Genomic DNA, 24,816 nt, shown 5'->3' with positions numbered 1-24,816 from the left:
TGTTTGTTCATATGCTGCAAAAGCACGCCTTGAAGTATTGCCATCATTGCCATTTTTAGGGAAATCAACAATAAGTCCCACTTTGTTCATAAAATCAGTCTGAATCTTTTGTTTAGCTACAGATGCCTTTTCTTTGTGTTCTTGCTGTTGCTTGCCACTTTCTTGTTTCTTTTTTATATGCAATGTGCAATACCATCTCAAAAAATCGAATCCATGCATGAATACTGGAAAGACCATATTTGAACTCTCTGTTAGTATAATTTATATTAAGGATATCAAGACTACTCACATTTTTTGGAGAGACACCACACACTGAACAGCATTGGTAATATCGTTTGAACCTTCTCAACAACCATTGTAAGTTCAATAATACAATTCACTTCCATAGAAGATCTGCAAATTTATATCTCACTTTTAATGTACTGATCTTCTTCAATCACAGATTCCTTGGATTCCATTTTGTATGCAAATCTTATGGGTCTACAATAGGCTGTGTAGGACGACATTTGATTTCTCCAAATAGACACCTTTTCGTTGCTGTTGTTAAATCTAGTCAAATCCAATGGGACTAGACAAATAATAAATAATGATTCTTCACGCTTTAAATTTCTGTTAATGTCAGGTTCTGATAAAACTTTATATAAGTGCTTTGATCAGTAGCACCATCAAAACCAGCCTTACACGTGAGTGTCATTGTTTTTATTGCTTTGTCGTTTAATGTCAAGTGCCTTAGAACAGGTTCCTGAACTGCACAGATTCTTTAGAAAGTATGAATCATTAAATCTTTTAAAAGAACTAAAGCGGAATAGTCTTCCACTGTTATATTTGCAGGATAACATTTCAATTTTGCATCTCTGACATCATTGTAAGCGTGGTAGATATTATATTCTTTCTCTAAGGCTTCGCTTCTAATCAATTGATAGGAAACTTTTGTCAGACTTAATTATTAAAGCCTGTGCTTCGTCTGCTGAATATTTAGTTGCATTACCTGTATTGGAAATATTTAAAACGTTCTTGGCAGCAATAACAATAGATTCATCTCTAAATATTTTTATTAGCAGCAAAAAATAATTCATTGGATGAATGAGATTCAATTAAACAAGCCGTTTTTTAGTTTTATTAGAACTTTTACCAAATGCAACTGGTTTTCGACCACGTCTACTTGCAGTTGGTTTATTGTCTTTTTTTCTGACAATTAAATATTCATTAAGCCAGTTCACAAACTTCTTTTCAAAATTTTTGACAGAATAGTTTGCAGATTTCCACTTTTTTTTATACAAATAAACAAACCATTTAACAGTATGTCTAAACTAAACGTTTTAAAATTCAGCAAATTTTGGCTGAATAAATTTCAATATATCTTCAGTAATATTTTGTTTTAAAATACTAAGACTGTTTTTTGGAGTATATTGTGAATGTCCAAGTTTAATAAACCATATCTAAATAATTATTGTAACAAGTATTTTGTAATTAAAAGTTTAATGTTACCATATATATGTCGCGTGGACTACTAATTCTTGTTAGTAATTAAGGTAGCAGATCCCCTTGAAATAAAGTTGCTTAAATTGTTGTAATGGAGCATCAATTGCAATTAAATTCTATTTTGTATCAATTAAATATTTTTATGATTATTTTGAAATTTTTTTAAAAAAAGTAACCAGGGAGTAGTTAGACATTTAAGCAGCCATTTTGAAAAACTTTTAAACAAGATTATAAAATTTTGGTAAATGCTACTGACTCCTAATTTTCAAGGTATGTTAAGAGAACTATTAACTAGGATTTCAAACACTTTTGTGTAAAACGGGTAAATATTTCAAAAGATAATAAAATAAAAGATTTTTTTTTTAAATTAGTAAAATTAAGTACCTAAAAAAATAAAAAAATGTACTTAATATAAAAATTAGACCTTTTTTGAGGTACAAACCCCAGACAACACATCAAGGAACATTTCCTGAAAATTTCAAATCAAAATCTTCATTAGAAGTCGAGAAAACGTGTTTAATGTGTTGCAAAGTATAAAAAAAATGAAACACAAGAAAAATGCTTTTATAGATTTCGTAATAAAAAAATAAATAAAATTGTTATCATTCTAAAAACCACCAGCAGAGTATGTTCCTTCTTCATTTTCTTTATCTATGAATTCTTTTTTTATTGCTCTCAGCACCTTTCTTCTACTGATACCTGCTGTGGAAGTCTTTTTGGTCATATAACCTATTCGAGTTGAATTTTTTTTAATTGTCCTAATGTGCATAAATCGACCGGTTTTTATCTGCAGTTTTTTAAAAACTTCATATAGCTCAGTTGCTCCATCATTAAACTCTAAAACAGCAGATGATACAGCTATTTCAAGAGTACTTCGGCTAACATAAACATCTTTAGGACCTGTTTTTCCAAATGAAGTTGTTGATCGCTTCGTTATTATTTTGCGTCTGTCCATGCAAACACTTGGATAATAATTCATCTCTGCTTAAATCTTGAAAGATAAGTTTCTGTTATTGCTAATGGAAGATTTAATTTAGCTTTATAATTCGATTTACCTGTTAATTTATTTGACTGCCACATGCACCAGCTGTTTATACATCGAGGACAAAATTTATGCCGTTCTGCTTCATCAATAATATTTGAGTTATGGAAAAATGTTGCCCAAATACTCTTTTTCATTTCATAAATGCTGTTGAGATTTTGTCTTAATGCAGTTCCATAATAGTTCTGCAAAGTATTTATGGCTTTATCTGTTAATTGTCCGTTACCCATTATTTTCTCCCCATCAGACAGTATATTTAGTTTCATTAATTGACGCAAGTTTCGCAATCGTGTTCCCATACGCTTTTGAACATGCCCAATACACTCTTTTTTATCAATACTAACATTAGGTCCATATGGTTCAGACTTAATAACATCATTATACTAGGATGTGTCTCCATCTTCAATATAAGATGTATACCTTAGTTTGTACTTCTCCACAGATCGTCCAAACATTTCAATGGCACCCACAGATTCCATTGATCCTGAAGATTTTACGTGGATAATAAGACAATTGTGATTATTTTGCCAGTTATTATAACCAGGTTCATTCTTTCTTTTGTTCCAATATTTGCAACCTTTGCATTGTTTTTGTAAAACAAAATGGTCAATTCATTTTTGATTATTTGTTGATATCAAAGTTACAACACCGTTAATGGATGTGTAACCTCTTTTTTGCCATGTACCATCTACAGAAACATATCAATCAAAAATACTTACATTATGACTTTTATCATCCAACAAAACAATATCATATGTCTCTTTTGCAGCATTCAACATGCAACTATTAGCTGCTTCAACATAAGCACTGTGGAGTGACTTTTTAATTTTACCATAGTTTTTTATTGTCATTGGTCTTGGCATATTCATGCAACGATTATAGAAGTATAACCTTTTCCTATTTCTCGAAAAGCAACAACAATTTGTGCATTGACTTCTGAACTTCTTTTATTTACTACTGAAGTTTGGAATGTGTCTATAACTTCGTCACAGTTTTTACAAAAAATTTCAAATTGCAAGCAAAATCCCTTTTTTTTTCCAGGTTTTCTTGCAAAATAATTTTATTTCCACATTTAGGACAACAAATATATTTACTAAATAACCTTTTTAAGATGGAAAAGTTCATAATAAAGTTATAATTGTTTTCATAATCATCATTCTTATCCTCGACATTTTGAGTAGCATTCATTTTCGAAAATAACTTCTTTGCACTTGAACAACATGCAATTGATAAAGGTAAAGTATTTTTCTGTTTTTTGTTGCATGTGTACTGATTGCCTTTGAACTTATATTTACTTTTTCTAATTGTTTTTTCTGAAAGTTCATGCTGTGGAATCTATCTTAAGGTTGTTTTTTAATAAAATTAAGCAAACAAGATGTTTTTGAGACTTAAATTTCATCCAAACTACTGATTAAAAAGTAAAAAAAACCTAAAAACAAACTCGTTGCTATGGCGGTAACTAAGGAAGTCTGAAAACTGAGGTGCACTAAAACATAATTACTTAAAAAACTAAATTAAATTACAAGTAAAAGTTTACATATTACCAATCTCTGTTAAATTCTGCATCGAAATCAAATTTAAAAAATTTTGTAAATTTTTTTGACTCTTGTGGGCGTCTGCTACCTTAAGTTACTACACAAGTTTTAGTAATTAAAATTAAAAGTAATTATATTACTGTTAGTGTTAGTAATTGAAATACTAACAATAACAGAAAATATGTTGTTGCTATGCTATGCAAAGTAAGGTATCCATAGCAACCATAAAAAATTAACGTCATAAGAATTGTGAATCTCATTTTAATACATACCCCCAATATTGTGTACTTAGCGCAAATAAAATACTGTTAAAACAACGTTAATGTAAAAATGAGTTAATGCTGTGCAAAATTTAGTACCATAGCAACGAAGTTAAAACATAAATAAAATCTGTACGGGGATTTAAGGGGACGAGCAATCAATTAAAACTCGATTGAAGCATCATATAGCTTAAATAAATGTAAGACAGCATATGGCAAATTGTGGTAATCATTAGTTATAGTGCGGCAAAAAATAAATTTCTTAAGGAATTTTTTTTTTTCAATCTGTGATTTTCAAAGTATTACTGAGATATCATGCTATGACAAATTTATTTCACTCATTAGTTTTTCTTATCTCTAAATACTCGAGAATAACATGTACTAAGTTTTTGTTTCAAAAACGTAGATGTAATTGAAATATAATACAACGTTGATGTCACCGTTAATTACTTATTTATAACTTTTTTTTTTAATTTCAATATTCAAATGTTTAGAGCCCTGGTAACTAAGGGATTTAATACAAATAAATTTTAAATAAATTTCTCCTAATATATATAGATACTAAAATTAAATAAGTTTTCAAGATAAGGCAACTAAAATTTTTCCAGTTTTGTCTACCTACTGGCCCACTGTGCGTCATAAACAATTAAAGCATTGCAAATAAAAAATGGAAGTTTAGAAAAGTTAGCAAACAAAGTTTGTATTTAGAGATGTTGTATTTTCTATTGAGATTTTTGAACGACTAATAATAAATTTAAAGATTTTAATTGAATAAATGGCTTAATGAGAATTAGTAGTATTTTTGCCGGATTTTTAAAGAGGTATTTTATATCTCTATATGTAAAATATAGTATATCCAGCAAAAAAGCTACAACACAAAATAAAATCCATGAGAGATATAATAAGTTCCTAGCCGAAAAACCAAGTATTGAGGTATTCAAGAAAAGATTACTATATGTAGAGTGTGATTTATGTTGTGATATATACTTGATAGTTCAAACTGAAGTTAAAAACTTATTTGGTCAAAATTAAAAGAGTTTTCCAAATCGATTACAGCGTTCAAAGGTTCATATTACATTATAAAACTTTTCTTTTTCAATGTAAAGGTGCCATTTTTTATTGCTGTTGCTAAAATTGTTCAACTAAGACCACAATTTTAAACAATTTTTGTCTTTGTTGTTCCTCCAACTAGTCTATTATTCCTCCTTGTTTTAACAAAACTCAGTTGTTTACTGATAAAATATTAATTAATCTTAGGAAAAGTTTACAGGAAAATCCATTTTACTGTAACTGTTTCGTTATATTTGACGAACATTATTCATCTAGTTTTTTAAACATTTTTTATTTGAAATTCTCTGCAGACGTTTTTACGATGACTTTACAGTATTAAAATCTTCTTTTACCCATTTTTCTTATTACTGATTTTTTTTTTTAAATCTGTAGGTTTGTCGTTATTAAAATACTCACAACTTTTGTAATTGGAAAACAAACACATGCAAAGGACATGAAGAGGACATACGATTTTTTTATCGCCAAGCCCCTAATAACTGTAAATTTTATATATCACATATATAAACATAGAAATTTGCCTTCTTATATATATATATATATATATATATATATATATATATATATATATATATATATATATATATATATATATATTATTATTATTATTATTTTTATTATTATTATTATTATTATTATTGTTATTGTTATTATTATAGTAATATTCTACATTAGAAGCTTAACTTCTATTTATATATATATATATACATATATATATATATATATATATATATATATATATATATATATATATATATATATATATATATATATATATATATATATATATATATATATATATATATATATATATATATATATATATATATTGCTACTCATATAATAAAAAAAATATACATAAGGCATGTTATCGGAAAAATCTGTCCACCTTTTGCGGTGCGGTAAAGCTAGTTAACGGTCGTTTTTTGAAATTATTTTTTTGTGTGTGGTAGTGTTTGTATAATAGAACATTTTGGTAGAAAAAAATAATTATAAATATTATTTAGTTTCAAAATGTCAACCGAGCAAACTAAACAAAGATTTTTGATTGTGGACAAACACTTAAAAAATCCAACTTTATCGAATAAAAAGTTTGCGAAATCATTAAAAATATCAAGAAGAACTGTAGATACTGTTCTTAAACGGTTTACAGAACAGAAAACTATTCAGAGAAGACAAGGAAGTTGTCGAAAAAAACGCACAGCAAATCCTAAAGCTCTCGAACGGTTGGAGACTTCATTGGAAGAACATCCTGATTTGTCTGATAGATATCGAGCGAAAAAACTGAAGGTTTCCAATTTTTTTGGACACAAATGGCGACAGAGACTTGGATATCAAAGTTTTAAAGTAGTTAAAATGCCAAATCGAAACGATAAACAAAATTCAACCGCAAAGAGTCGAGCTCGAAAGTTGTATGACAACTTGTTAACAAAACATAATGGATGCATTTTGATGGATGACGAAACTTATGTTAAAATGGATTTTAGACAAATTCCTGGTCAGTGCTACTATGCTTCTAAAATAAGAGAAAATGTGAGTGATAAATACAAGTATGTAATGACTGATAAATTTTTGAAAAAATTGATGATTTGGCAGGCACTTTGCTCTTGCGGCAAAAAATCGCCAATTCATGTTTGTTTGGGCACAATGAAATCTTCGGAATACGTGAAATGTTGTCTTTCTCGAATAAAACGACTAATTAAAGCTCATAGAAGTACTTCAGTATTGTTTTGGCCTGGTTTAGCCACAATACATTACTCAAAAGATGCTCAAAAGTTTTACGATGATAATGGAGTGATGTTGGTTCCGAAAAAGAAGAATCCTCCAAACTGCCCCGAATTATTTCCTATTGAAAAATATTGGGCCATCATAAAAAAGAAATTGAAATTAGGTGGAAAAACAGTAAAATCAGCTACAGATTTGAAGAAAAAATGGGATTACGCTGCTAAAACTTACAAAAATCACTCTGTCCAGAAACTTATGGGAGGCATCAAAAAGAAAGTCAGAATTTTCTGTAAAGCTTAATTTTTTTGTTTTTTCCCTAATAATATGTAATCTTTACAGTCTTAATTTTTCAGAAATATATTGATTTAAATATATTTAAGCTTTCTTACATCCTTTTTTGATCAAGAAAGGTGGGCAGATTTTTCCGATAGCATGCCTTATATGAAAAAGGGTTACGTTAACTTGAATACGCAGAGTATATAAAGGAGTCACCAAAATCTTTTCACATTTTTCACAAGGCCAACATGACTTTAACAAGTTTAATTAACAAACATATTTCAGATAAACACGCTATAGCATGTCAAAAATATATAATTAATATATGGGAGATGTAGAAGTATAGAAACATAATTTAGTTATAGCACTTATAAAACTGATTTGCTTTACAGAATGTCTTTTTTGTTTTATATTCAAAATTGTCAAGAATATTAATACTACAATGACACCACCCTTCACTCCCTTGCTTATAACACGTGGTTAATTTATTATTTTATATTATGCTAAATTTGTAAAGAGAAGTTTTTGACAAAGGCAACATCGCATCTTCCCAAGTTTCTGATATGCAAATAAAATATAAATATATATATATATATATATATATATATATATATATATATATATATATATATATATATATATATATATATATATATATATATATATATATTTATATAAGCAATGCAAAATATTAACAAAGCAATGCAATAACACCATTTTCATAAAGCTTAGCGCTTCTAAGAAAATTTGCAAACGTTAAAACGACGTTATAGTTCAATAAAAAACGATAACAAAAAAGTTGTCAACTATAGGTTAGTTTTACTGTAATAATTTGTTATCTTTATGTTTATCTAGACATAAATTTTATATTTATATCTTTATAAACTGGCATTAAGAGTTTGCAATCTTTGTTTGTATAAAATATTTCAAAATCTATTATATAAAGGAGAGAACCTACCAAATACGAGATGATAGTGTTAACTTTCAATACTCCGCAAAACTAATTAATTTAGTAAGTCTAAATAAAACTAATATCTCGTAAAAATCGAAAATTTCCGTGTAAATTGGTAAAATATAAAAGTAAATTACTTTTTTATTTTATGCTAACCCCAGGGCCGTACCGAGCCAATTTTGCGCTTCGGGCAAGAAAAGAAAATTGCGCCCCCTCTTCCCCTCCCTCTTCCCCTCCCCCTCCTTAAAAAAAAAGAAAAAAATTAAACGAAAAAAATGATTTATTGATCACAAAATTTATCACATCAAACTATAAGTAAAATTTGTCATTAAGGTTGCACAAACCTTAGTTCAATGCCACTTTTCTGGCTTTTCTTGAGGCAAATTCACTAATGACATCATCAAAATCAATGTTGTTTGCCACTTCATTTTCAATTGAAATTATAGCCAAACAAGACGAACGTTCTTGGCCCATTGTTGACCTCATATAGTGTTTTATGAGCTTAAGTTTACTGAAACTTCTCTCACACGAAGCAACTGTGACTGGTAGGTGAGGAAGATGCGAATAGCATTTGTTGTGTTGGGATAAGCATCTGTCAAAGAATATTTATGAATGAGCTGCAAAACGTCGATCGAGCTAGATTTTTTAAAGTTGTCCATCAATGCGGCAGCTTGATATTCAAAGCTTGCCATTTCTGACTGGAACTCGGAAGAATCTAAATCTGCCTTTTTTCTTGAGTTCATCCACTGAACTTTTAGAGAGTGAATGCCCACTGAGGTAGTCAAAATCAGAGGATACAGCAGACATCAGCCTCAAACCGCCACTCTATTTGTGTAATAATGTCAAACAAAAGGTTGCACTTCCTCTTAATTGGAAAGCCACCATCAGTTCCGCTCTGGTTAGCTTTTTCTATGGCATCTTTGATAATATTGTCCACCCTCAAAAATTCTGAATGGAAGCCTTCAACCATTTCATTTTTTTTGCGGCAATGTCAATTGAAATGGTTTTTGACTGAAGCAGTTTGTTTTCCCGGTCAATTAGAGAAAGAATTTGACACCAGAAATCCAACAAACACAAAAAACTAAAATCAATATGAATGAGAAGTTCTTTTGCACTGCAACTGTGACAGCATTTGTCATGGAATTGTGGATAATGGATTCCAAAACTTGAAGAACGTCTTTGATTTTTCTGTGCAATGGTGTGATTGCTTCTTTTTTGGCAGACTACCTTGTGTCACTGTTTCCCTTTAATGAGATGGTCAACGTTTTCATCAGTTTTTCCCATCTTGACGTGGAGCTTAAAAAAAAGTTAAAGATGACTTGAACCTTTCCAAAATACGTAATCATGAGTTGGGAAACCTCAGCAGCATAAACACCAACAAGATTTAAAGTGCGAGCTGTGCATGGAACAAATCTTGCTGACTCGTTAATAGAATGGATGTGAGCTTTGACGCCATTGTATTTTCCAGACATATTAGCACCATTGTCATAGCCTTGGCCCCAGCAATCGGAAATGTTTAGATCATCCTTCTCCAATTTTTCAGTTATCTCTGTAGCAAGAACTTTTCCGGTTTTTTGGTGAGATTCAATGAAGTCCACAAAGCTTTCCTTAATTGTGCAGGTTTTATCACTGATGCGGACATATCTGATGATCTGAGTCATCTGCTCTTTGTGAGAGGTATCTGGAGTGCAGTCAAACAGAACAGAGTAGTATTTAGCTTCTTTGATGTTTGACAAAATTTCTTTCCTGACTTTCTGCCCAAGTAACTCAATCAGCTCATTATGAATTCAAGGAGAAAAGTAGGATGTTGTAGTTTTTTTTGCTTTAACGGATAATAATGGCTAATCAACTTAATTAAGCTCAGAAAAATGCCACTGTTTTGTTGACCGATATTTTCTGTTGTTCCCCGAAGGGCAAGATTGTTCTTGGCTCAGAACAAAATTGCATCAACAATCACTTTCAAGATGTCTCTCCGCTTTTTCATCTCTCCACTGGTAACTCTCTGCAGATCAGAATCCAGGGTTTTTCCTACCTTGAGGTTTTTTTGAAGAGTTTTCCAATCAGAATAGCATCTTTGGTGTTCATTGTTGTTGTCATGCTCAGCAATTCTTGGGTTTAGTTTTTTCCAGTCACAAAACCCTTTAGAAATTTCTGAGAATTTGTTGGTTTTTGTTGTTGAAAATAACAAACAGCAAAAACGAAATAAAGAATCTTTTTTATTGCTGTACTGCAGCTAAGTGCGAACAAATTTTTCACCATTGCACAGTGATTTAGAAACACTTAAAATTTGGCCAAAATACAGTTTTTTGAGTGGCGCAATTTAAATAATGTTATTAGCTAACTATTTTCTACAGCTTCTCATGATTTTAACGGTATAAAAAATAAGTTCTGAAATAAAAGATTCAAACGTTAATTTATGTTTGAAAGTGACCAAAAACAGCTTTTTTTTATCCATAAAATTTTATCATTTTTAAATCTTGATTTTCTCCCTAAATACAAAACGTTTCAATTTAATTTTCTACATATAAAAAGATAATAGATAACTTTATCTTAAATTATGAAAATATTTGAAATATGTATTTATACACGTTGTGAGAAATGCATTTTAAAAATGCAATTGTAACGAGTTTAAACTGATTTTTATAGTGCTAGGACTTTTTACCTTAGTCTTCCTTCGCGAAGCTGTTTCTTTTTTTAAAGAGAGTTTGTATCATTCTTTAAGAAACTAAAAAGTTAGCTGCCCCAACTTGCCCCATTTCGAAATTGTGTGGTTTTAAAAAGCTCATTTTATAAAAAAGTTAGCGATGTAAAAACTGTTACGACGTTTGCGCCCTCCCAATTTTGGCGCCTCATTTCGGAAAAAGTTTAACCTTATTTCGTTTCTTACCGGTTTTTACAAAGCAAAAAACTATTGTTTCGATTAGTACCGTATTTTTCACGAAACAAGAAAATTTTGTTTCATTTTGTACCATTTTTTGCGAAACTGTGTAAAAACTATTTCGTTTCATACCGATTTTATCAAAATAATATTTTTTACCGTTTTGTCTCGTTTCGTTTTGTACCGTTTTAACACGCAGATGCTTACAAATTAAGCAATGCAATAGGATCTGACGTCAAAAATTTAATAACATGAAGTCAAACTTTACCATGTGTCGAATTGACAAAGTAGGAAATCATTTTTATGCCGACATTTTGATGTAATTTCAGTTTTCTTATTTAACAAACTGTTGCCATTGTTTGAAATAGTTTCATATATTTCATGAAGGCATAACTTGCACGATTTTGTTGTCAGGTTATACGCTTCACATCTTCTAATTATTTTCCAACTAACCACAGGATTTTTATTATCATCTTTTAAGTTCCAAACCTCCTTTGACAGCTCTGTATCGTTTTTATATTTGGAGATATTAAATGATTTCAAGTGGTGAGCATTTCTCAGTTTAAAAGGTGTTTCACTAATACCAATGTATGATTTTTTTTATTGAAGAGTTATCCAAAGTGACGGTTGCTTGGTATACAATGTTGTTTGTCAAGCAGTTATTGAGTAAAGGACAATTGCTTTTATGAGGAAAGTTTCAGTTATTTTTATTAATGGTTGGATTTACGTTTAGGATGTCTTGTTGTGTAAATTTATTACTGATTTCATGTTCGACATGCAACTGTAGCTGATTTTTACAGTGTTTTTGTTGAAAATTTTATGTAATTTATTGTTTATTGGAAGATGTTCGGCAATCAATTTTAAAAAGCATTTTCCTATATTTTTGTGACATTTATGCTAAAAGGAGGGTTGCAGATTATTTTGCGTGTACGGTTTTTTTTTTGTTATTTTTTAAAGTTAGGTTGGTAAGATAGATTATGTTTATATCCTGAGTTTCAGTGTGCTTTATTTTAAATAGATACAGATTTCTTAAACACTTCTTCGCTGCTAGAATTTCCGGACCATCTCAGTTAAACATTTTGAGTTAGTTGTTTTAGTATACTAGGAGGATGGTTAGATTGAGCATGTATGTAGTTTAAAGTATTTTCAGATTTACAGTATGGATGGCATAACTGGTTGCAGAGGTTAAGAGTTACGTCGAGATAGTTTACAATTTTAGGTTGCACTGTATAGATATGCTAAGATCGCTACATTTGAATCAGTGCGTGATATGCTTTTTAATTTTTTCGTTTTTTTAGCATTTTAAAAAACTACTAATCCATCATGACGGTATAAGCCAAAGTCATATTTATTATTAAAATTTGAAATTTAAAAAAGAATGAATATCCCAACAAACTCACATATCTCAGCATCATCATCAAACGCATCTATTATAAAGTCAAACAAACCGCTTGATTTTTTAATCCAAACCTGGTTATTATAAAACAGTAAAGATTTCCTTGCATGAATAATAATTGACTTATGTTCTGTGCTTATAGTGACATTTTTTTCCGCAAGACTAATAGAATCGTAAAGGAGTTTTTGACTAATTGGAGGATAGAAATTGTTGATATCAAAAATGAGGAATTTTTAAAGGTTTTTATCATTTATATCTTTAAACCAATTAAAAACATTTTGAGGGCTTTTCCACTGATTTAGATGCAAAATATTTTTTAATTCAGAGTTTTTGAGAGAATGTCTACTGTTGGATTGTTTGTAAATTAGTTTTATGGTCTTTTAACGTTATGAAGCAATTAGATGATGCATTAATGTCAATTTTGTTAAAAATAGTTTTGTCTAATAATTGTATTTTATAATTTTTGATAGATGGAATTGAAGTATTCTTGACTGAATATTTCAAGTGCGTTTTCTCCATTGACGTATACGACTTGAGTAGAGCACTCAACTTATGGAGAAAATATTTTGTATAATGTTTTTTGTAAAATAATGTTCAAAATAAAATCATATATATATATATAAAATCATATATATATTATATATATATATATATATATATATATATATAATATATATATATATATATATATATATATATATATATATATATATATATATATATATATATATATATATATATATACATACATATATATATACATATATATATATATATACATATATATATAAAGATTAAATTTGTTTTAGTTTTTTTTTATAAAAGCATATATTTCAATTAAAATTAAAGAACTAAATACTTTTTAAAGTTTTAAATGAATTTATTTCAAAAAGTATATATATATTTATAAAATAATACTCAATTGGAATCTGAATACTTGGTTTGAGACTCGGAGTTTTGGAACTCGAGACTTCACAAATGAGGATACACATAATACTTTTGTTAACCACTGTCAACGCACATAGATTGGTTATTGAAGAGAATAAAGGTATTTAAAAAAGAATTTATTTAAAGTAATTTTTAAAACTCTTCTAACTATTTTTTTAGTTAGAGCACGAAAACAATTAAGCACCTGTACTTAACGATTAATCACTTGTACTTAACGATTAAGCACCTGCACTTAACGGTTAAGCACCTGTACATACACTACCACAAAAATTTTGGTTTTTCAATCAAATATCGCATATATCTCTATATATGCGATATTTGAGGAGGCGAGTGGTGCAACAAAGGCGTAAATAGCCAAAATAGAAGTTACATTTTTTACGTATCAAAACACTAAAAGCGTAAAAATGTTAACGCAGGTGTTGTCACTAAGACTCGTTGCTTCATTTTTATCTGAACTGTTCAGATGTTCAGTCTTTGCTAATTTATTACTTTTTTGTTTGTTTTATGTTACAACTAATTTCAATTTAATTTCATTTTTTGTGTTGTCCTTTAATAATCTTTGAAAAAAATGACGTAATGTAATTTAAATTTTTCTAATGGCTCCTTCTATTTTACAGCCATTTAATATCTGTATCAACTTTGGTTGGTTTAATTATCATAACGGCAGAAAAAGACTTTTGAGTTTTTAACTTAGATCTTAGATACCAGTTTTCTGTGCTAGCAGTTGCAAGTCGTTATGTGAATACTCGGTTGTTTGGTACTTTTCACGTATATATATATATATTTAATTTGATACAAAACTAGAATATATATATAATTTGATACAAAACTAGAATCCAATAAGGAAAGATTAAAACGTTTTCATTTTAATCTGAAAGCTTATTTTACAACAACTTATGAACCTCGGTATCTTGAGGAGTTTGGACAAGGTTCAAAATCGCATTGTAAAAGGAGTTGGACCTGCTCTATCTGCCAAGCCTGAGCCTCTCCCACCGTCGTTAAGTTGCATCTCTTTCTCTTTTCTACAAATATTAGCATGGTCGCTGCTTAAAGAAACAATTATTAGTATAGTTTCATTAACCAAAATTCATTATAGGTGAATAATCGTACAGTAAATCCTCATTCTTTTACTGTATCTGTTTCAGCATGCTCTAAAAACTTTTAACGTCCAGTTTTTTTCCCTGCACTTTAACCTTTTGGGACTCTTTCCCACCTTTATGTTTTCCTAAGTCATACAATCTACAACTTTTTAAATCTTCTTTGAACATAAAAAAAGTTGTTTTTGAATACTCGGAAAGTCTCGGAATAAAATCGTATTACGTCAATATTCATTTTTTATAAAGTTATATACTAAAAAAAATAGATATTGAGTTTTTCATATTTCTTACTAAATTTCAGTAAATAACTGTCCTGCTGGTTGGTTGGCATACAAAAACTCTTGCTACCTTTTCGAAAACAAAAAGCAAAGCTGGATGGAGTCCAATTTAGAATGTAAGAAAAATGGAGGAAATTTGTTAAGTGTGGTTGATCAAAATGAACATTCGTTTATTGAATCAAACTTAAAAGGCAATATTTATTTTATTGGTAGGTTTCATTTTTATTACATTGTTTTCGTTAACTTTTTCGTTAATTTTTTATTAAACACTTAATTTTGTATGTTATTGTAATAAAACTTATAATGATAAACGTTTATTAATAAAAGTTAAATGGTATATCAACATTGATAAAATGGTAAATAAAAACTTTAAAAAACACACATTAAATAAATTCACAGTGTACATTGATCGAATTTCAAAAACATTCTGCATATTCTGCATGAAACCAAATACATATAAAGCTAAGTACTTAGTTTACTAAAATATTTAACATAATCTGATCTTTTGACCTGTTTTAGTATCTGATTTATTAAAGTATGAACTGTTGTAGTATGTTCATTCATTAAAGGAATAAAAATATGACCATGTAATCATCTTTAAATTCAAAAGTATCATGATAACCCTGTTACCGGCAACACCTAATCCAGTACAACCTGCCCCATTTCCTGCTGCGTTGTAGGATTCGTTTTTCTAGATAAAGATAAGGAGAAGTTAACGATAGGGCTTTTTGTTGAGTTAAGAATAGAAACGGTGCCTCAATATAATGAAATATCTGGAGCAGATTGTAACGGCATTCAATAACTGCCATGTAAAAAAGCTGAGTTTGACAAATTGCTTTTTGAAAAGCTATACAGATGTCAATCTTATCGTTTTTCAGATGACTTGTTTGCTGTTTTAAAAACAACTTTTAATCGTGCATTAGTTGGATACATTTAAAAATTTCTGAGGTTATCCAATTATTCTTTTTAAACTGCAGTATTAATATTGTCATGAAAGATCAACATTCTTCGTGATTACCATTTCTGGGGTACCCAAACAGAACGCAGTTGTTTTCTGCTAATATCTATTGCAATGATTTTAGTATTTAAATGCTGGTGTATTGCAATAACCTTATTGAGTTGACTCATTCTTTAATTATTTTTCTTAAATGATTTTTCATAGAAACCATTTCAACAATTGATTGCAATTTAGCATCTGGTAATCACTTTAATATGTCTGCTTTTTTTTACTTTCTTTTCCGTTCTCCTTTTCTTATCTTTTTTTTCTCTGCATAGAACACTGTTATCATAATTTGGCTGTTTCTTTTAATGAAGCGTTTTCTCTTCCTAGGTATGGTTCAAAATGATTTTCTAAAAATTAATTGATTCTCCTCTAGCTGTAATGTTTGAGCATATTTTGCTTCATTTCTTTGATTCTTTCTCTTTTCTACAAATGAAACTACTGTAACGATCAATCGTCATTTATTTTTTTATCGAAAAATCACTCTTTCGCGACTCGTCATTTAGCATACTTGAATATTTTTACTGTATTTGTCTTTTTATGCTTTAAATACTTTTTAGCATCTAGTTTTTTTCCTTTCACATCAATGTTTTCAAATTCTCACCAGTCTTTAGATTTTTCCACTCAAACTTATTCATTAGTGTTGTAGTCTTCTATAAACCGTTTCTTCTATAAATCGTTTCTTCTATAAACCGTTTCTTCTATAAACCGTTTCTTCTATAAACCGTTTCTTCTATAAACCGTTTCTTCTATAAACCGTTTCTTCTATAAACCGTTTCTTCTATAAACCGTTTCTTCTATAAACCGTTTCTTCTATAAACCGTTTCTTCTATAAACCGTTTCTTCTATAAACCGTTTCTTCTATAAACCGTTTCTTCTATAAACCGTTTCTTCTATAAACCGTTTCTTCTGTAAACCGTTTCTTCTATAAACCGTTTCTTCTATAAACCGTTTCTTCTGTAAACCGTTTCTTCTATAAACCGTTTCTTCTATAAACCGTTTCTTCTATAAACCGTTTCTTCTATAAACCGTTTCTTCTATAAACCGTTTCTTCTATAAACCGTTTCTTCTATAAACCGTTTCTTCTATAAACCGTTTCTTCTATAAACCGTTCCTTCTATAAACCGTTTCTTCTATAAACCGTTTCTTCTATAAACCGTTTCTTCTATAAACCGTTTCTTCTATAAACCGTTTCTTCTGTAAACCGTTTCTTCTATAAACCGTTTCTTCTATAAACCGTTTCTTCTATAAACCGTTTTGTTTGCTCTTTTACAATACTTTCCATTTTACTTTCAAATTAAAAATTGGTTGCTTGCTGCCTTGTTGGAAGTTAATAAATTATAAAATAAAGAATTTATACCAAAATAAATTGCTTATAAAGGAAACATATTTTTAAAGTTATAACTTTTAATATAAAGGTCTCAATGCCGTTAATAGCAACCGAAACTTTGTGTGGTCTGACGGAACGCCATTGGTTTTCCAAAAATGGGCACCTGGCGAACCTAGTAATACAAATGGAATAGAAGAATGTGGTGAATTTAATCACCTTGGTTGGAATGATTATCCATGTGATCGTCTGAATGGACATATCTGTAAAGTTAATAAAGGTAAAAATATTTATTTACAACTTTTTAGAAAAGTTTGACATAAAATTTGAAATGATTTTATTTTAACATTAAATACTTATTTGGTAAATACGCTATTTCTGTCGATGCAAAAAAATGTAGTTTAAGATTCAATTAAATCTAAGTTTCTACTGGTTAAATGCAAAAATTTGGCTAGGACTAAATTAAAAGAAAACACCTTAATCTACTTATAAGGTTTATATCAGGGCCGACGACACGGATTTTGAAGTGGAGGGAAACAGATATCAATTCTAAAATAAAGTATATTCTAAAAATTTATTTAAAAAAAAAAAAAGTCGGGGAGCTAGTGCCTCTCAGGTAACCCGGTGTCGTCGGCTGTGTATATAATGTTTCCATGATTTGATTAATAGAAACAGAAAACTCTACTATACTTTTCAACCATTATTTGATTAATTAAATGCACTGCTATTGGAAAAAGGTTTTAATTTTTTCAATGCATCATTTTGTTTCAATCAAAGCAACCGTTTTTGAAAATAAAATTCTACAAATTCAAAAAAACCCCGTATAACCCGCAGCAGTATAGTTCACCCGGTGCAATCAATCCCAGCGGATACCCGACGTCGATCTAACATTGGGTTAATGTTGGGTTATGCTGGGCAACATTAACCAACTAAATCTTACAGGTTAGTAAAAACGTTCGTTACAATAACATTAATTTTCATTCGATCAACATTGATAATAACTTTAATTAGGCAAACGATCTTTTTCTTCGGAACTATAACGTATTAATTTTTATTTTTTCAATTTTTTTTCCGCATAGAATTTTGTCGTTATTTCAAAAATTAAATATATTTAAAGATATATACATAAAAAAAAAATAGTAAACTTTTTTCTTGAACTATCAAATTTTTTCTTGAACTATCAGATTTTTTCTTGAACTACCAAATTTTTTCTTGAACTATCAAATTTTTTCTTGAACTATCAGATTTTTTCTTGAACTACCAAATTTTTTCTTGAACTACCAAATTTTTTCTTGAACTATCAGATTTTTTCTTGAACTTTCAAATTTTTTGAATATTCAAGCTTTTAAATAAAAATTTAATGATTATTAACGGTTTTAAATTTTCATTCGATCAACATTGATAATGACTTTAATTAGGCAAACGATCTTTTTCTTCGGAACTATAACGTATTAATTTTTATTTTTTCAATTTTTTTTCCGCATAGAATTTTGTCGTTATTTCAAAAATTAAATATATTTAAAGATATATACATAAAAAAAAAATAGTAAACTTTTTTCTTGAACTATCAAATTTTTTCTTGAACTATCAGATTTTTTCTTGAACTACCAAATTTTTTCTTGAACTATCAAATTTTTTCTTGAACTATCAGATTTTTTCTTGAACTACCAAATTTTTTCTTGAACTATCAAATTTTTTCTTGAACTATCAGATTTTTTCTTGAACTACCAAATTTTTTCTTGAACTACCAAATTTTTTCTTGAACTATCAGATTTTTTCTTGAACTTTCAAATTTTTTGAATATTCAAGCTTTTAAATAAAAATTTAATGATTATTAACGGTTTTAAATATTCATTAAAACGAAATAAACTTTCACACAACTTAGTATATTCTTAAAAAAATTCAATAATTAGAGATGGATCAAATCCAAAAACTGCTGATTCCGATTCCATTTCCGATTCTTTGTTGCGATTCTTTTTATTTTAAATACACTAATAGCAATGATATATTATGGTAACTAAATATGTGGTATTTGAAAACGCATTGCTTATTTAGTACCTATACAGATTTTAATGGTGAAAAAACCATTGTGAGCAATAACTTAATTAATGATATGATATTGATGCGTAAAATGTATGTTGTATAAAACTTAATATTAATAAGTAACAAATAATATATTGTTAAGTAATAGTGTAAGGGAATAACACGGAGTTTCACAGATTGTTATCTTTTCAATATTTAGATGTACTCCTATCGTTAGTACTGATAGTTAAAAAACGACTGGTTCTTGTTCCCAATTACACTTGCTCTGGAGCTTTACGGAGTCTTTTTCGGCCACCAACAAACCCTGCAAAACTAAGTAACCGCTAGAGAGTAAAAAGAGGCGTTGTAAAATATTTCCGTGCTAGTTTTTTCATATTTATAATACTGTATTTCCTCCAGCAACTGTAATTTCAGTATTATCTTCCAAGTATTTAATTCACCGATCAATAAAGCCAGTCTCTTGTTTCATTCATTTAGCTTCTGTCTTGCTCTTAATAATCTTGTTTTTAAAACTAGAATCTAGTGTTGTTGCAAAAGCATACATGCTCGGAGTCTCCATAACGTCGATGCAAAGTTTCATAGAGTGATTATTACTGTAGTCCTTGATACGACCAATTGAAATATTACCTGCATTTATTATTAGAATAACTTCGGATGCGGTCACTTTTGATAAGTTTGGTGGAAGTGCATTGTCTTTAAAAACTTTTAGCGCAGAAATGATAGTCAAACTATACCATTCTTTGGTTGATAACTCTGTGTTTTGTTGGGCAATGGTTGGTAAATAATGCGTTACCATTAGAGTCACATTTTTTTATCCAAATGATAGGTTTAGCATGTTGAAAGTGCAATTTTATTATGTTGGTTTATTTTGAAAAATGCTGTTTTTATGCTGTCCTAAAATCTTCTGAGATTTCCTTAAGGTGGTAGTATAGTAATTAAAATTGAAAAATTCATTTTTTCAAAAATACATTTTTTAGCTAATATAACTATTGTAGTGTCGAAATCTTATCTTGCTTTATAATAAAAAAATCAGTATATACCTCTGAAATTGCTTTTAAATTGTTCAATATCAATTTTTATCCATAGCAACGCTTTATTTACCAGGTTGCTACGGGTTTTTGCAATCAAAGTTATATAAAATAAGCGATAAAAACAGTTTCATGCTCAACTTTTATAATGAAAATTGTTAATCAGCAGTTACTTCTTGTTTATTGACTCGATTTATACGCGAATGAGCACTCTCTATTGCTAATTTATGCTCTTTATAAGTTCACCAATAGTCTATAGTGTAGTATACATCAGTCAATTTTTAAAATATCTTATTTTAATAAAAGTGTAATGGGTCGAACGAAAAGAAAACAATCTTCTAAAAGAGTATACCAAAATAAGAAAAGAAAGTTTTATGGAAACAGACATACAAATGTCTGTAAAAATAATGAAACCGTAGCCATACCTTCAGTTGAAAACATACCATGTTCCTCATCCTACAAGAAGTTGTTCAACAAAGAAGTTGTAAATGAACTTCAACAGATAAATGAAGACTTTAACTTTATTATGAACTTTGGTTTACTTAAAAAAGCAATAATGGTCCTTAAATGCCCAGAATGTAACAAGTTAGTAAATTTGCAGTTTGATTCTTCAAAAAAATATGGCCTAAGTATTGGACTAAAAATTTGTTGCAGTGATTGTGAATGGAAACGATTTTTTTTTCATCTGCTAAAATGGATAAAAAAATTAATTGTGTTGGACGAAAACGCTTTGACATAAACACTCGTACAGTAATTGCATTTCGTGAAATGGGTAAGGGATTTTCAGCAATAGAAACATTTTGTGGAATTATGAACATGAACCCTCCAATGAATAAAAACTGCTATAATGACACATTGCACATAATGTTGGATGTCTATCAAAGTTTCGTTGACAAAAGCATGTCAAATGCAGCAAATGAGTTACCATCAATCAATGAAACATCTAAAGATATTATATGTGGGTTTGATGGATCATGGCAGAAACGTGGATACACCTCAAACAATGGATTAGTAACAGCTGTTGCTGTAGAAAATGGTAAGTGTGTTGATTACGAAATAGAAACAAAAACTTGTAAGTTGTGTTCTATATGGGAGTTAAAAAAATACACACATCATGAAGAATATAATGATTTTCACTCCTTACATTATAAAAAGTGCAAAATCAGTCATACCGGTTCAGCCTCCTCTATGGAATCAAGTGGTACAATAAAAATATTTTTGCGTTCTGAAAAAAAAAATGATTTGAGATATACAACGTTTCTAGGAGATGGAGATAGCAGTTCATATGTTAATGTCGTTTCTGCAAAACCTTATGGAGATTTTGAAATAAAAAAAGCAGAGTGCATTGGGCATATTCAAAAACGTGTTGGTACTAGATTAAGAAACTTAAAAAAACAAAATAAAGAAACTTTATGTGATAGCAAAAAGTTAGGAGGAGCAGGTCGCTTAACAGAACATGTTAAAAATACATTGCAAAATTATTATGGTAAGGCAATAAGGCAAAACGTTGGAAATTTATATGGAATGAAAAAGAGTGTTGCAGCTGTACTTTTTCACTGTTCTGAAAGTTGTGATGGCGAAACGCGTCATCAGTTTTGTTTGCGTACCAAAGATTCTTGGTGCAAATTCCAGTCTGACAAACTGACTGGCAAAATTTCATATAAAGAAAATATTTGTATTCCCGCTGCTGTCTGCAACACCATCAAACCAATATTTATAGACCTTGGTTCCGATAAACTTCTTGAAAAATGTTTGCATGGAAAAACGCAGAATCCCAATGAGTCTTTAAACCAGTTGATATGGAAGCGATGCCCAAAAGATATATTTATTGAAAGAACTGCTCTAAGTATAGGAGTAGCCTCAGCTGTACTAAATTTTAATGAAGGGCAGCAGTTCTTAAATAAGTTGTTTAATGAGCTTGGAATGGAATTCGGTGTAAATGCGCAAAATTACTGTTTACGTTAAGACAATAAACGAATCATTAAAGCAGAAAAACAATGTAGTACTAAAGCAAAATCAAGAAGAAAAAAGTTAAGAGCAATAAAAAAAGGTTTTTGTGACCAAAATGAAGAACTGGAAGGTGTAACTTATAAAAGTGGTGAGTTTTGAACTATTTTCTTCTTCTTTTTTTTTTAATTGTGTTTTTCTCAAAATCATGTATTTGGGGTTTGCGACGTGGATTTTTTAAAAAACCAATTATCAGATTTACTTAAAATTTGGCACACATACTCACTACATTAGTATCTACAACATACACTAGGATAATTTTTATTGCTTCTCTCGTTCAGTAATTTTTAATCATTTTTTCTCATAAATTACCCCCAAAATTGCAAAATTTTACACAAATGCAAATATTTTTTGATTTTTTCGACCATATCAAAATCTTCTAGTCTATGTTGCAATGCCAAATGTAATATATCACCAGCCAAATTTTCAATAAAAAATATATAAGGGTTCTTGAAAAATCTCTGTCGCAGTTTACCCCATTTATGGGCCTTCAGCGATAATTATGCTGAAGAAGATTTGTCATAATTTTTTTTTTTTTTTTTTTTTGCTTATTGATGTTATATTACACATTGTAGAATTTTTTTTTATTTGAAAAAGTTGATTTTTTTTTTTTTTTGCTAATTACTATACTACCACCTTAAGCCTATATTTTATCTATCGAATGCTTAAAATATTCAACAATATTTCTACAGGTAGCGGATAGTCAAAAAAATGTGTTTATTGTCGAGACAACCGTCTTTTACAATCAAGTGCAGTGTATGGGCAAGCTAAGGAATGTTTAAAAACTTCTTTACTTCCATAGCAGTAACAAAATTTCTAGCGTTATCTCTTACTATTACATTGTGTTTCTCAAGTTGTCTCCAACACTCAAAGGACTTGTAAATAAATTTTGCAAGTTTGGCTGCATTGTAGGGCTCGTGAGCCTAACAGCTCATGTGTGAGCTGTTAGGCTCATGAGATTAGCATTAGCTCATGTAGTCAAGAAGCCTTATTGCAGAAATGAAACGCAATGATAACAAACGTGTTAGTATAGTAGAGGGCCGTGGTTTCAAAAGGTCAGTTTTTGAAGTATAATATAGTTGAGAACCCTTCTTAATTAAATTGAGAAAATATTATTATTATAAATTGACTTTTACTTACATAAACTATTTCCAAATTCAAATTTTTTACATATAACGGCGGCAGTTTTTAAATCATATTTTAAAGCAAATCGTGCTAACTTGAAATATGCAACACTTAAGCACAACTTTACATCTCTGCAACATGCATAGGGAAAATTGGTCCGCTAGGTTTTTTAAGCATTTCAAAAAATTAAATCATTGCATTTACGTTTGGTTCAAAAAAAATGTTTACTAAAGTCTTTTTTGAATCGAGCATGTTCCTTTATTTTTATTATTTTTGTTATTTAATATTGACTTAATATAATTTTTTTTTTAGAATTAAGCTTGGATTTAAAGTGGATTTTGTTAAAAAAAGGAGCATGCTTTGAAGGAAAGAACGATCTCCCAGCCAACGTTCCCATAAATCTAAATGGTGTATTAGTAGGAGTAAAGCTTGTGCATCAAAGTGGTCGTGTAAAATGTTCTCCATTTTGGGAAGGAAGTAACTTTGGTTGTACAAACGAACAAAATTTGTTTAGCATTTCAGTTTGTGATAATAAAAAAATGGTTTTGTTTCCATCTCCAAACCAAGCAATTAACTATGATGCTTCCAGAAATTATCAGTACCCTGTTTACCTACCAACCGATAAAGAAGTTATTTTTACGAACTATGAATATCCACCCTACTTAAGAAACGGAGATTCAATCACAATTTGGAACAATGAAGATCTTTTTAATCTTGGCGATGTTGATAATGTTGGACAAACTTGTGTTGACATATTCGGTACATTCGGTGCATTTAGGAATATTTAGTTCTTTTGCGGATTTTCACGATATTCCGGGCGATGTTTAGTGGTTAATTGTATTTCTAGTATACTTCTTTTTATTTTCATCTTTGTTTTTAAATGGAATCTTTAATGAATTTAAAAGAAAGGTTTTTTTGCAATAATTATTTTGCATTTTAAAATTAATAATGATGCCTCAAAATATGTAAATAGAGCGTTATAATGGTTTTTAAATCGTTCTTCTTGCACATAAAATGCTTTCTAGCAGGGGCAAACATTGGACCAGTTGAATTAGAGGCTGCAAAGGCGGAGACGCAAAATTAATAGTTTTTCGGTTAAAACATTTTAACTCCCAGATTAATTGTTTTTTAAACAAATTAAACCGGGAGTTAAAATATTTTAAAATATAACAAACACTAGTTAAATGTAGTATTTTTTCTTTACAAATTCAATTACTTCAAAAATTTTAATTGCATGATATTAGCGTCTATTAAGCAGACTTATCTACGAAGAGAACAAATTTTTTGAAGTGCATCCTGACAAGAAAATCAAGTTTTTAGAGAAAATAGCAAATGTGTTCTTCTAACCA

The 24,816-nt window shown here is 29.3% G+C and overlaps 1 protein-coding gene across 1 annotated transcript; it reads left to right on the top strand.

Annotated features, from left to right (window-relative positions):
* Window positions 1-13,481: 13,481 nt before the first annotated feature.
* On the top strand, window positions 13,482-24,391 carry LOC105850026 (macrophage mannose receptor 1). Its single transcript, XM_065800864.1, has 4 exons — window positions 13,482-13,662; window positions 14,961-15,146; window positions 17,356-17,544; window positions 23,780-24,391. Exons 1-4 carry the CDS (start codon window positions 13,593-13,595, stop codon window positions 24,253-24,255), a joined length of 921 nt encoding a protein of 306 aa, XP_065656936.1. The 5' UTR covers window positions 13,482-13,592; the 3' UTR covers window positions 24,256-24,391.
* The last annotated feature ends 425 nt before the right edge of the window (window positions 24,392-24,816 follow it).

Source organism: Hydra vulgaris, chromosome 07, assembly GCF_038396675.1.
Source record: "Hydra vulgaris chromosome 07, alternate assembly HydraT2T_AEP".
Taxonomy (NCBI): domain Eukaryota; kingdom Metazoa; phylum Cnidaria; class Hydrozoa; order Anthoathecata; family Hydridae; genus Hydra; species Hydra vulgaris.
The sequence above is the reverse complement of the archived record's forward strand: the minus strand, read 5'-3'. Positions and strand labels throughout refer to the sequence as shown.

Bases quoted from the DNA above. Each gene is read 5' to 3' on its own strand.
- LOC105850026 (XM_065800864.1), top strand. From the start codon at position 13,593: ATGAGGATACACATAATACTTTTGTTAACCACTGTCAACGCACATAGA. The intron at 13,663-14,960 runs GTATTTAAAAAA...ACTAAATTTCAG, and splicing joins GGTTATTGAAGAGAATAAAG to TAAATAACTGTCCTGCTGGT. The intron at 17,545-23,779 runs GTAAAAATATTT...TTTTTTTTTTAG, and splicing joins TATCTGTAAAGTTAATAAAG to AATTAAGCTTGGATTTAAAG.